A 14639-nucleotide genomic window follows, 5' to 3' on the forward strand; every position below is an offset into this window, starting at 1 on the left:
GTGCAGCCGAGAACCGGCACTTGCATTTCCCTCTGATCAGCGTGTCATTGGACACCGCTGATCAAGTGGTAAAAGGCCGCTGTGATTGGCCTTTTACCACATCACGTGATCAGCTGTGTCCGTAGGACACAGCGATCACGGAGATCGCCGGGTGCGCGCCCCCTGGGGCGCGCAGGAGAGCGCGTTCTGGGAGGACGTCATATGACGTCCACTCAGAACTGGCCGGCCGCAGTGCAGCCGTCATTCGGCTATCTGCGGTCGGCAGGTAGTTAAAGAGCTCCCTGATTTCATATATCAGATTACAGATTTATTAGTGTTATATTGTAGAGATCTGAGATAGTTTAGCAAAAGACACTGGGCAGGGCTGACACCATTCAGTCCACAAAAATGTGTGTTGTTAGTCCACAACAGGGTTTAAGAGACAACAGCATTTCTGGCAAATCACAAGGTATTTTTCTGTACCTATATCTCTTAAAAGGGACAAACCATGGGGTAATGTACATGTACTGGAAAGATATACTGCGGGGTTTTTTTTTTTTATTTTGCCTACACACTTTAAGTGGAACTTTACATCTTGAAATCTGGTGACATATGACTGTGATGTAAAATAAGAACCTGTGGAAAACACTAAGGGCTGGTTCACGCCACAAAAACACACTCCACATCTATTCCGGAAGCATTTCTGCATGCGCTTTTTAAACGCATTTTTGATGATTTCTGCGTTTCCGGATGCATTCTAGATGCTTTTTTGCTTCTATTTTGTGATTTTTTTTTTCACAGTACTGGGGTCCATTGCGTTTTCAATGTGGTTTTGATGTGTTTAAGTGTCTTCCAGTGCATTTTTTATTAATTTTACTGCATTTCAGTACAGTTCTGTGTAAGAAAAATGCAGCAGATTCTATGTTTTTTTTCTGGAATTGCAAGCACTGGTATGAACTATGTTATTGAAAACCATGTAACCCACTTTCTATGAGTTTTGGAAGCAAAAAAGAAAGCACTAGAATGCATGTGGTGTGAACTAGCTCTAAATTTAATTGTTAGCACTTTCCCTGCAGCTTATTTTCCCCTCTTATGGACTTGAAGCCTAACTCCAGACAACACTGAGGGGTTTTGGAGTGGTGTATAGCCAACATTTTTTTCATGTTTTTATAGCCATCTTCAACCCCACTGGGATTTAAATATTTTAAAAATATATGGTACAGTAGCAACAATATTTGATCCCCTGCAGATTTGCCCACTTACAAAGAAATGAAGGGTCTATCATTTTTCTTTATCATAGGTGTATTTTAAATGATAGAGACAGAATATCAACCAAAAGTCCGGGAAAAACACACGATACAAAATGTTACAAATTGAGTTGCAGTTCAGTGAGTAAAATAAGTATTTACCAACCAACAATAATTCTGGCTCCCACAGACTGGCTACGTGCTCATGTGCTACACAGATTAGTTCTGTCAATTTAAAAAGGTGCTCCTAATGACAACTCGTTATGTGTATAAAAAAAAGACACCTGTCCACAGAATCTGTTTTTTCCATTTAAACCTCACCACCATGGGCAAAGACCAAAGAGCTATCAAAGGAGGTCAGGGACAAGACTGTAGACCTGTACAAGGCTGGAATGGGCTACAAGACCATCAGCAAGACATTTGGTGAGAAGGTGACAGCTGTTGGAGCAATTATTTGCAAATGGAAGAAATACAAAATAACCATCACTTGCCCTCGGTCTGGAGCTCCATGCAAGATTTTGCGTCATGGGGTAAGGATAATCATGAGAAAAGTGAGGGATCAGCCCAGAACTACACAGGAGGAGCTTGTGAATGATCTCAAGGCAGTTGGGACCACAGTCAACAAACAAACCATTGGTAACACAATATGCCGCCATGGATTGAAATTATGCAGCACCTGCAAGATCCCTCTCAAGAAGGCACATGTACAGGCCCATTTGAAGTTTGCCAATGAACATCTAAATGATTTAGAGAAGGATTAAGAGAAAGTTATGAGACCAAATTGAGCTCTTTGGTATTAACTTGACTTGCATTGTTTGGAGGAAGAAAAATGCTTACAATGACCATTAACAACACCATCCCTAAAGTCAAGCACAGAGGTGGAAACATTATGCTTTGGGGCAGTTTCTCTGCTAAAAGGTGCAAGTTGACTTTGCCTCATTGAGGGGCCAATGAATAGGGCCCTGTATTGTAAAATCTTGGATGAGAACCTTTTTCCCTCAGCCAGAACACTAAAAATGGGTCGTGGATAGGTCTTCCAGCATGACAATGACCCAGCCAGTCTCCAGATCTTAATCCTATAGAAAATTCATAGAGGGAGCTGAAACTTTAAGTTGCCAGGCGACAACCAAGAATCCTTAAAGATTTAGAGAAGATCTGTAAAGAAGATTGGACCAAAATCCCTCCTGAGATGTGTGCAAACCTGGTAAAAAAAAAACCACAAGAAACGTCTTACCTCTGCACTTGCCAGCAAGGGTTTCTCCACCAAGTACTAAGCCATGTTTTGCTTGGGGATTTTTTTTAATCAATCATGGGTTATCTAAATGATCTCTTGCTCAGCGGTCGGTCAGTGCCAGGTCTGAAGCAGGATGTGGTCCTTACGATGCAGACCCTGGAACAGCTGGTCTGGGTACTCAACTTCAAGAAGTCTGCTAGGAGGCAGTGCAGAAAGGAGAGAAGAGAAGCACCTCTAAGTGCAGCAGGCCACTTTAATATAGCATAAAAGTAGGAACACTCACATGTAGGTAGATTAATACAGGCATGTTAAATGTAAGGTGTTGAACACCAGGTAGAACGGCTGTCACTGGTGCCCACTGTATCCGCATCTCACTGAAGCAGCGTGGTAGCAGGAGAGAGACAGCTGTGGAGCCGGCCGGCGTACACTTACTCCTCAATGGCAGCTGGAACGCACGCTGGAGCGCACCACCGGAGTGGGCATGATGACGTCAGTGACCAGGATGCAATGCGATGCGTTTCAGAGCATGTGCTGGCCTCTAGTGGCGGAAGCACGCTCCTTTGTCAAGCAGAGAGAAGGCATCTTTACTTATCAGACTGTTCCGGACTTGGTCCCAGTATTTGCGCTGATTATTATTTCTCTTTTTTCAGGAGCCAGTGCAGAGCCTGAAGTATTTGGGGATGGTCCTAGACACAGTTCAGACAAAAGTATTTCTGCCTCCAGGGAAACATTGCGCCTTGAGGAACAAAGTTTGCAGTTTGAAGGCCAAAAGGTATCCTTCAATTCGCCTCTGTATGAGGTTGCTAGAAAAAAAATGGTATCCCCGTTCGAGGCTATTCCCTATGCCTAATTCCACTCCAGACTTCTACAAAAGGTAAGTTTTGACTGTTTGGAACAAGAAGATTCCGGGCCTGGATTACTGCATATCTCTGCCTCCAGAGGTAAAGCGAAGCCTGAATTGGTGGTTGATGACTCACAATTTGGAGAGAGGAAGATCCTTTTAGCCAGCGGTGTGGAAGTTGGTAACCACCGATGCCAGCCTTTCAGGTTGGAGGGCTGTCCTGGAGGAGGCCACGGTTCAAGGAACATGGCTTCCACAGGAAAGGGTTCTATCCATCAATGTCCTGGAGCTTCAAACAGTGAGCCTGGCTCTGAGATATTGGACATCCAGGCTTTAGGGTTGGCCTGTAAGGATTCAGTCCGACAATGCCACAGCGGAGGCATACATCAACCACCAGGTTAGTACCAGGAGTCGAGGTGCTCAGAAGGAAGTCAACTACATTCTGACCTGGGCAGAGAGATATGTTCTACATTTGTCAGTGGTGTTCATTTCAGGCGTGGAAAATTGGCAGGATGATCTCAGTGATTGGCGGTTGATTCCATGAGAATGGGCTTTGCATCCTGAGGTTTTCATGGGAATCTGCCAGCGATGGGGTTGCCCGGGCATAGATCTATTGGCATCCATGTTTAACAACAAGGTCAGTCTTTTTTTGTCCAGGGTAAGAGACCCTCGTACAGCAGGGGTTGATGCCTTAGTGATTCCTTGGAACCAGTTTTCACCGATTTATGCCTTTCCTCCGATCCAGCTGCTGCCGTGCCTCTTATGCAGGATTTGGGAGGAGTCTATTCCAGTGATACGGATTGCTCCGGCCTGACCATGAAGGGCCTGGTATGAGGACATAGTGAAGATGGCAGTAGACGGGCCATGGTCCCTGCCGCATCGGCCAGACCTGTTTTTCAAAGGTTCTATATTGCACCCATTTTTACGGTCGCTAAATTTGATGGCGTGGCTATTGAAACCCAGGTCCTGAAGGATAGGGGAGCGTCAGATTCTGTCATCCCTATCGTATTGGGTGCTAGAAAGGTAATTTCTAGGAACATTTATTACAGAACGGGAAGGCTTTCATTTTTTGGTGTGAGGTTCACAAATGGCACCCACTAAAGTACCGTAAGTGATTGGTAGGATTCTGTCATTTCTTCCAGAAGAAATTGGCCCATTGTGTCTCACTCTTTGGTTCTCACTTTTTTTTTTTTACAGGCAGTGATGCGTATTGCTCCTCCTGTCAGGTTGCCTTTGTATCCTTGGGATCTGAACTTGGTTTTAGAGGTTTTGCAAAAACTACCATTTTGAACCTATTGGAGAGCTTTCACTGGTCCTGTTGACACGTAAGGTGTTGTTTCTAGTGGCAATAACTTCTGCAAGAAGGTTGTCGGACCTGGTAGCTATATTTTGCAGAGAACCATTTCTGGTTTTGCATCATAAGGTGGTTTTGCGACCTCATCCATGCTTTTTACCAAAGGTGGTTTCTAGTTTTCATCTCAATCAGGATGTAGTCTTGCCTTCATTCTTTCCTTAGGCCTCAGTCAGCAAGAGAAGGATCTCTGCATACCTTGGATGTGGTACGTGCTGTAGGGATCTTCTTGAAGGTGACAGCACAGGTCAGGATGTCAGATGCTCTATTTGTGCTGCCAGAGGGGCCTAGGAAGGGACAGGTGGCATCCAAGGTGCCTATTCCACATTGGATCCACCAATTGATCATTCAAGCCTATGGTTTGAAAGGTAAGGTCCCACCCTTTTGGGTGAAGGCACACTCTACCAGGAGTGTGGGGGCATCTTGGGCAATCTGCCATCAGGCGTCAGTGGCCCAGGTTTGCAAGGCTGCTACATGGTCTTCGGTTCACACATTCACAAGGTTCTACCAGGTCAATGTCAGAGCCACAGAGGATTCTGCCTTTGGTCGCAGTGTTTTACGGGCGGCCGAGTAAGTCCTGAGAGATTATTGATGGTGGCTATCATGGTTTCACCCTCCCCTCAAATTTCTTTGGGACATCCACAGTCATGAATAACCTGCTCTTTGTCCCGTGATGTACGATAAAGAAAACTGGACTTTTTCCACATACTTGCATGGAAAATCCATTTCTTTGAGTACATCACGGGGCACAGAGGTCTCGCCCCTCTTTCTGGAATTTCATTGCTTGCTATAAAAACTGAAGTACTTCCTGTGTAGGAGGGGTTTTATAGGGGAGGACCTCCTCTCTGATTGGTTGGCCAGTGTCCATTCACCTATAGGCGGCCTATAACCTACATAGTCATGAATAGCCTGCTCGGTGTCCCATGATGCACTCCAAGAAATGGATTTTACAGATAAGTTTGTAGAAAAAGATCCAATTTTTACTCACTGAACTGCAACTTAATTTATAACATTTGTATCACGTGTTTTTTCTGGATTTTTGGCTGAGATTCTGTCTCTATCATTTAAAATACATCTATAATAAAAATTATAGGGTAAACTTAAAAAATCTGCAGGGGATCAAATACTTATCTTTGCCACTGTATATTGGTAACACAGTACACTTTTAAAGAGGTGCTTTATGTAAATATAACAACTACTGATTCTTTCCAGATGCAGAATTAAGCAAATCAGCACTTTACTAGACTAGCAATCTCGAATAATTCGGCTTTGTGCCTGTCCACATTCAAATTTATGTAAATCCAAAAATTGTGAATTAGTATATTTGACATCATGTGAATTAGTATATTTGACATCATGTCTCCCTGTATACAGGTTTCCAAAGTATATAGTTTTTTGGGAACTGTAGCACAGTTTAGAGGTGTGCACGATGAAAAAATTAGTTTTGTGTCTTTTTTTTTTTATGTTAATAATTTTGTTTCATCATATATAATTATATTAGAATGATTTGTTTTCTGTTTTCGTATATTTTTGGATTTGGTATATTCAAAATTTCTATTCCTTTATTTTCTATTCTATTTTTTTCTAATCTATAAAGCAGCCTAAGTAAAAATCATATTTCTTTTTGTATACCTTACTGTACTTATTTCAATAGGTTTCCTTTTTTAATTCAAATTTATTTTCGAATTTGAATAATTTGTTTCAGATTTCGCTGAAATTCGTCACTTGCACATGTCTTACCCAGAAATGCTGACAATTACAAACTAAAAATGCTAACACACTGCCTCACCATTAGCAACAGGATGCCACCAGTGGTGTATTCATTTCCTGTGCCCTAGGCAACACAAGAATCGAGCGCCCCCCACTAGCAGTGCCCCCCCCCCCCCCAGAATTAACCTGCACAAGAAACAGCCAACCATCCCCTCCAGCAGCGTGCAGCCTCCTCACCAGGTCCCCGTCCCAGCCACTTCTTCCAGAGGTGGTGCTGCCCCCCTAAAAATTGCTGCCCAAGGCAAATGCCTTGTTTGCCTTGCAGTAAATATGCCGCCGGATGCCATGAAGGAGAAGAAATGGCAGGCTGACAATATTGCTGGAAATTATGAGGTAGGGGCTTAGCACTCTCAGCCTGCAAAAGGTAGTCCTGTTAGGGTTAGGTTCTACAGGCAAAAGATTTTGCAGTAGATTTCAGAAAAAAAAAAAAAAAAAAAAAAAAGGATTAGCTAAAAGATATAGGGTCATCTGGTAACACTTTTCAGACTGCTTACATACATAAAATGTTTGAAACTGGAATTCACTGATGCTGCCCTTGGTAACGCAATTCATTGTGTTTCTGTGGTTTCTTCACCCTCGTAAACTTTGAGTGTCAGAGGCTTTGTGTAGTATGCCTGTACTGGCTCTGATGTCACCAAGTGTTCAGCTGCAGCCTGTTTCCAACGCCTGAAGGTGCATTTGGGAGAGTGCCTGCACATTATCAGTGACAGCAGCGAGTTCAGTTCCTTAGTACAGGCAATGAAATCTCAGAGCGGTCCTTGCTATCATTCACAGCACTGGAGCCTTCACAGGCAGCAGCCAAATTCCATGTTGGGCCAGGAGGGGGCAGAGAGCAAAGTGAGGGCTGAACAGAATTATCACATTGAAGAAAGCTACATTGACAAAAAGTAATAGTTTACAATTTACACTTGCTGATGCGGTCTTATAAAAAAAAACAAAAAAAAAAAAACACTTTTATGTGAGCAGCTTGAAAAGTGCTTGATGACGACAATGTCTCTAAGAAAACTGGATCCCAAACCCACTCAAAAATACATTTAGGGTCTACATGCAGTTTAAAGAGACCCTTGTCACTAATCTAAATAATTGCAGGTATAGGTACATAAAATTAAGCATTTAAAATGCTTACTTGTAATGTTTTCCCTTTCCTCTGAAGGTATGCTGTGGTACCTGGCACCAAGCCGTCAGTAGCAGATCCTTTAAGTCCTGTAAGTTGCAAGGTTGGGCCTCCATGTATCGGACTTGTTTTTTCCAACACAGATACTCCATTGGATTTAAATCAGGAGAAATTGGAGGTCAAGTCAGCACCTTTCATTGCTCCATGGTCCATATCTGATGCTCACTGTAGGCATTTTTGGCTGTGGACACGGATCCCCATGGGCACCCTGATTGGTCTGTGGCTACGCAGCCATAAATGCAACAAACTGCAATGCACGGTGTGTTCTGACAGCTCTCAATTGGAACCAGCAGTAACATTTTCAGCAATTTGAGCTACAGTAGCTTTTGTAGTGGATTGGAGTACGTGAGTCAGTCTTCGCTCCCCTTGTGCATCAATGCACTTTGGCTGCCCATGACCTTGTCACCAGTTTTCCTTCTTTAGAACCACTTTTGGTAGGTCCTGACTGCTGCACACATCCCACAAGATCTGCCGTTCTGGAGATGCTCCCACCCAGCCGTCTAGCCATTACAATTTGATCCTTGTCAATGCTGCTCAAATACTGGGGCTGTGGGGAGCCCCCAATTTTAGTGTTGCCTAGGGCAGCACAAGGAATAAATACATCACTGCTGGTTGGACAATTGTGTCGGCTAAATAAAACAGTTTAATAACTTTCTTCAGTCCTACTAGGCAATAAAGAGGAGGCAACTGATCTACAGTCATGGCCGAAATTGTTGGCACCCTTGATATTTCTCCAGGAAATCATGTATTTCTCACGAAACGTATTGCATTAACACATGTTTTGCTATACACATGTTTATTCCCTTTGTGTGTATTGGGACAAAACAAAAAAAGGGAGGAAAGAAAGCAAATTCGACATAATGTCACACAAACCTCCAAAAATGGGCTGGACAAAAGTATTGGCACCCTTTCACAACTGCGGATAAATAAGAATGTTACAAGCATGTGATGCTCCTGTAAACTCACCTGGGGCAAGTAACAGGTGTGGGCAATATAGAAATCACACCTGAAAGCAGATAAAAAGGAGAGACGTTCACTTAACCTTTGCATTGTGTGTCTGTCTGTGCCACACTAAGCATGGACAACAGAAAGAGGAGACGAGAACTGTCTGAGGACCTGAGAACCAAAATTGTGGCAAAATATCAACAATCTCAAGGTTACAAGTCCATCTCCAGAGAACTAGATTTGCCTTTGTCCACAGTGCGCAACATTATCAAGAAGTTTGCAACCCATGGCACTGTAGCTAATCTCCCTGGTCGTGGACGGATGAGGAAAATTGATGAAAGATTGCAACGCAGAATAGTCCGGATGGTGGATAAGCAGCCCCAAACATGTTCCAAAGACATTCAAGCTGTCCTGCAGGCTCAGGGAGCATCAGTGTCAGCGCGAACTATCCGTCGACATTTAAATGAAATGAAACGCTATGGCAGGAGACCCAGGAGGACCCCACTGCTGACACAGAGACATAAAAAAGCAAGACTACAGTTTGCCAAAATGTACTTGAGTAAGCCAAAAGCCTTCTGGGAAAACGTCTTGTGGACAGATGAGACCAAGATAGAGCTTTTCGGTAAAGCACATCATTCTACTGTTTACCGAAAACGGAATGAGGCCTACAAAGAACAAAACACAGTACCTACGGTAAAATATGGTGGAGGTTCAATGATGTTTTGGGGTTGTTTTGCTGCCTCTGGCACTGGGTGCCTTGACTGTGTGCAAGGCATCATGAAATCTGAGGATTACCAAAGGATTTTGGGTCGCACTGTAGGGCCCAGTGTCAGAAAGCTGGGTTTGCGTCCAAGATCCTGGGTCTTCCAGCAGGACAATGACCCCAAACATACGTCAAAAAGCACTCAGAAATGGATGGCAAAGAAGCGCTGGAGAGTTCTGAAGTGGCCAGCAATGAGCCCAGATCTAAATCCCATTGAACACCTGTGGAGAGATCTTAAAATTGCTGTTGGGAAAAGGTGTCCTTCCAATAAGAGAGACCTGGAGCTGTTTGCAAAGGAAGAGTGGTCCAAAATTCCGGGTGAGAGGTGTCAGAAGCTTATTGATGGTTATAGGAAGCGACTGATTTCAGTTATGTTTTCCAAAGGGTGTGCAACCAAATATTAAGTTAAGGGTGCCAATACTTTTGTCCAGCCCATTTTTGGGGTTTTGTGTGACATTATGTCATATTTGCTTTTCTGCCTCTGTTTTATATTTGTTCCAATACATACAAAGGGAATAAACATGTGTATAGCAAAACATGTGTTAATGCAATACCTTTTTTGTGTGAAATACTTGATTTTCAGGAAAAATATCAAGGGTGCCAACAATTTCGGCCATGACTGTATTTGCGGCAGAGATCTCAGATTATCAGAATGGAATGGATAAGTGCACAATATTGTTTACTAGGGCTATGTGCCAAGGAATTTAGTAATTTTAGTGTACAAGGCCAGAGTACACTATTATTGCTGCCATTAAAGAAGCAGGGTGGTTAGGTAGTTAGAGTGGTCCCTCTGTACTTAGGAAAAGCCAAACAGATCTAAAACTTACGTAATTTTCGATCCATTTCTTCGCATCTTCTAACCTCATTGACAAATTTCCTTTGGAAAACATTGACATCAGGATTCAACTGACAAAAATTAAAAAAAAAAAAAAATATGACATGGAGAAAACAGATCTTAAAGTTAATATGCAATGCATTCATAAAATATTCAGACTCCTTCACTTTTTCAATTTTATGTTGCAGTCTGATACTACATTTTAACTTAATTTTTTGTTCTCATTAATCTACGCTCGGCACCCCATAATGACAAAGTGAAAACAGAATTTGATAAATGTTTTCAAATTTATGAAGAGGGAAAGACTGAAATATCACATTGGTATAAGTATTCAGACCCTTTTCAACAACACTTGAAATTTAGTTCAGGTGCCTCCCATTTTTCTTGATTGTTGCTGAGATGTTTCTACACCTTGATTGGAGTCCTCCTGTGCTAAATTAAATTGATTGGACATGATTTGGAAAGTCACACACCTCTCTATAAAAGGCCTCACAGATGACATTGCATAGTGTATAAGAGCAAACTCCACAAGGTCAATGGAGCTGCCTCCAGAACTCAGAGACAGGATTACTACAAGGCACAGATCTGGGGAAGGCTACAAAAAAAAAAAAAATTGTACTGCACTGAAGGTTCCCAAGATCACAAGGTCACAGTGGCTTCCATAATTCTCAAATGGAAGAAGTCTAGCACAACCAGAACTCTTCCAAAGGCAGTTCGCCCAGCCAAACTGAGCAATCAGGGGGATAAAGGCCTTAGTATGAGAGGTGACCAAGAACCCGATGGTCACTCTGACTGGGCTCTAGTGATCCTGTGTGGAGATGGGACAAAGTTCCAGAAGGAAAACCATCACTGCAGCCCTGCACCGATTTGGGCTTTGTCGCAGAATGGCTAGATGGAATCCTTTATTCAGTGCAAAACACTTTAAAGTCCGCTTGGAGCTTGCAAAAGTAGTATCAGGCTTCAGATTAACAAAACTGAAAAATGTGAAGGGGGTCTGCATAATCTGAGTGCACTATATTTTAGAAAAAAATAGAAGGAAGCAGAACAGAAAAATACATACTGAAAGCGTTGAATGTTACATCTACTGATATCAGTGAAACAATTTATTTATAACGAACATCCTTCTCCAGCTTCTTGCTAATTGCAAAATTAGATCTCCCATGGTTCCCTGCAGTGCTCCCACTGTACTACTGTTCTGTCTAAGGCAGTGTGAAAGAGCACATCCTCAAGCAACTTTTAAATGTGTGTTTCCCAGAGAGGGCAAAGACTTTCATTATGTAGTCTGATCATTACTTAAGCTTGGTAAACACATACTAAAAGTTGGCCGGTTGAGCAGGAATAATATTTTTTACATTTAGCAGCATTTTAAATAACTTATCGGTCTGGGATTAAATTAACACTTGTAGTATGACTGCGCTGAATGTTCACACAATTTTAGTACGTGTACCGTTGTCTGTTCACCAGAAGTCGGTCTAACAACCTGCTACTGTCAAACAGTCTTGCTTTAAAACCAGTATTTGATCAGCACTTGCAGCCAATTTCTGCGAGCGCTGATCAGTGTAATCTGATTGGGGGGGGTAAGGGAAATCCCCCCCCATCAGAGTACAATACCTTAGCAGGAGAGATCCCCGCATCACACATATTTTTTTTTTTTCTTTCAACCTGGTAATTGAAAGGAAAAAATGTGAATACCCAGTTTTACCCTTGTTGACTCTAAACTCAGTGCATCTGAATATGATGCTAAAAAAAAAAAAAAGGTAAAAGTATTTATGGGGACTATATGTACGGAGTATTTTAAAGAAACAGAGTGAAGCTATTAAAAACTAAAAAAAATTTTCTGTATGTAATTTTTGTGTCTCTACTGTAGAAGTTTGCCTTTGACCAGGCAACTTGTTGTAGAAATAACTGAGTGAGGAGAATTATCCCCAGTGGGGACAAAGATAACATTTAAAAGCTGCCAGAAGTTGAATCCTTTATCAATGTATCTAAAGTATATATCTTTTTTTATATAAATATATATAGTTGTAGAGACCAACTCAGGAGATACTGTAACATATTTGGGACACAAAAGGTACTTTATTATTTTAATAAAAAGGAAAAAAAAAAAAAAAAAAAAAAAAAAAACCACACCTATTAAAACATGTTATACTCATCTGCTCTGTGCAGTGGTATTGCACAGAGCAGCCGCAATCCTCCTCTTCTCAGGGCGGCAATCTTGGCTCCTCCTTTTAAACGTGTATCTCCATAGCAAGCCGTTTGCTATAGGGGCACACGGTGTTCGCTTGCTCCCGGGCTTAGCCTTGCCCCCACTTCCTCCTCACTGCATTTGATTGACAGCAGCAGGAGCCAATAGCTCCTGCTGCTGTTCTGAGTCCTGTGTGAAGAGGAAGAGAAGGGAGATTAGATGCCGCCATGCACAGTATTGGATTTATTCTGCCCTCTCTTCCTCTTCACACAGGGAAGGGAGAGGACAGATGAATATAAAACATTTACCTTAACACAAGGAATGTACTAAAGGTAAAAAAAATGTGTTTAGCTTTAGTATCACTTTAAACATGGCTGGCTGAGATACACCAAGACAAACATCAAAATGTCCTAGGAATGGTTTCAAAATGTTGAAAACTAAAAAGGGCTTTATTTGGCAGCTCAAAACCATGACTATGATCCTGAAAAGCTGCATTGAAACATGTTAATTGGCTGATTATTAGGACTACACAGAAATCAACTAAGCAGCTACAGATGTTATGCATGGTGACAAGGATTCACGTTGTCTGGAGCTGCGACTTCCTCCCATTACCAGTTTTTGACAACGGAGTGATGACTTGTTTAAATAGACAAATTAAACTTTATTTCCATTTCAGCAGTGGACATAGTATAACACTTTTCACATACCTACAACTGGAAACCCATTTATATCTCACGGGCTTTTGAAGTTCACCAACAGGATGACAGCATTTTATTGCATGAAAAATACTTTTCTCCCAATAAAGCTTTTCATTTAAGATCATCCTCCTAGCAAGCACAATGACAATAAAAGCAATTTATCACTCATCACTATGAGTAACAGGAAATGTTTTTCCTTTACATATTCCAAAGTAGTGTGAAGCATCAATTGACTATTGAGAGCTGTTCCTTTTTTTTTTTTTTTTTAAAGACAAGTCATTGTGTAGAGGGCATAACAAAAAGGCAATTATGAAGCTTTTACATTATAAAAAGTTTTTTTCTGATTAGAACAACTGATTAAAAAATACTTACATCTCGGAACTGCACTTTTCCCAGCTCGCCCAGTTCACTGACACAACAGTAGGCAGCTTCAGACTGGAGAAAAAGCTGTGCCAGTGTCATCTCTTCACTCCTGAAAAGTTCCCCCATCTTTAAAGATTTGTCTGCTGCTTATCCTAAAAAGGAAACAATTTACATGACTATGCAAGTTTTGCTGAACCACAGTATTAGGATGCAATTCTAAAAAAAAGGGTTTCCAGATTTGACTAAAAAAAAAAAAATTGACCCTTTCTTGTGGTTTCCCTACTTATACTTGAAAAGCAGGAGCCCTCGCACCATCAAAAATGAAAAATGGTGAACAAACATGGAGCACAATCTAAACACAGAAAAGTGACAATCCCTAGGTATTAATACAATGGACCGAGAGTCTGCAGGCACTCACGTCATCAGCAGACAAGTAAAACAAGTAAAAACAATGCATTGGATTAAAACCATAAGTAGATCAATCAGATTGTGATAAGGCACAGTGACCTTGGTAAAGGCAGCTATAGACCATGCGATTTTCTTTCACAGTCAGTGTTGATGGAGGAATCCCTCCCGTGCAGCTATTGTGTTCAACCCACCAGGGGAGTGGGGCGGGAGCAGTCTCTGAAAGGAGAACACAGCGATTATTGGTAGCAGCTATAGCCTCTGGAAATAAATCACATGAACAAGCCAACATGCTGGTTGTACCCAAGTTGTACAATTGAACTGGGTACAATCAGCCTGCCCATAGATGGTTCAAAACTCAGCTGAGATTCAAATAATCTATGGAGTGGTACAATTACCAAGGTTTAATTTTTTGCTTCATAAAAAAATAATATGCTACAAAAGGTCATCACAGTGGCTAAGTGGTTAGCACTACCACCTGGCAGTACTAAGGTCGTTGGTTCGAATCCAAACCACGGCACCACCTGCCTGGAGTTTGCATGTTCTCCCTGTGCCTGCGTGGGTTTCCTCAGGGTACTCCGGTTTCCTCCTACACTCCAAAGACATGCTGATAGGTTAATTGGATCCTGTCTAAATTGGCCCTAGTATGTGTATGTATGAATGTGAGTTAAGGACCTTAGATTGTACGCCCCTTTAGGGTTAGGGACAGATGTGAATGCACAATATATATATATATGTGAAGCGCTGTGTAAATTGACTGTGCTATATAAGTACCTAAAATAAATAAATAAAAGGTTAGTGGATTGATGGATCATCACATATCTACTTGCACTGGGGTTCCATTCAGGA

At 41.9% G+C, this 14639-nt stretch overlaps 1 protein-coding gene across 7 annotated transcripts in view; it reads right to left on the reverse strand.

Moving 5' to 3' along the window:
* Positions 1-14639, reverse strand: part of ATP6V0A1 (ATPase H+ transporting V0 subunit a1) — a 172109-nt gene that overhangs the window by 126783 nt on the left and 30687 nt on the right. For 6 of the 7 annotated variants that reach the window (XM_089668779.1, XM_089668777.1, XM_089668780.1 and 3 more), the window contains exons 2-3: positions 13395-13537; positions 10132-10210 (exon numbers count right to left, since the gene is read on the reverse strand). In XM_089668779.1, coding sequence (XP_089524905.1) covers positions 10132-10210; positions 13395-13511 — 196 coding nt within the window. In that variant the 5' untranslated portion in view covers positions 13512-13537. Of the gene's footprint in view, positions 1-10131; positions 10211-13394; positions 13538-13892; positions 14010-14639 lie in introns of all 7 variants that reach the window. The other variant, XM_089668774.1, reaches the window with a different exon arrangement.

This window comes from Staurois parvus, unplaced genomic scaffold, assembly GCF_062004578.1.
Source record: "Staurois parvus isolate SC_StPar_1 unplaced genomic scaffold, SC_StPar_1.0 ptg000063l, whole genome shotgun sequence".
Classification (NCBI taxonomy): Eukaryota; Metazoa; Chordata; class Amphibia; order Anura; family Ranidae; genus Staurois; species Staurois parvus.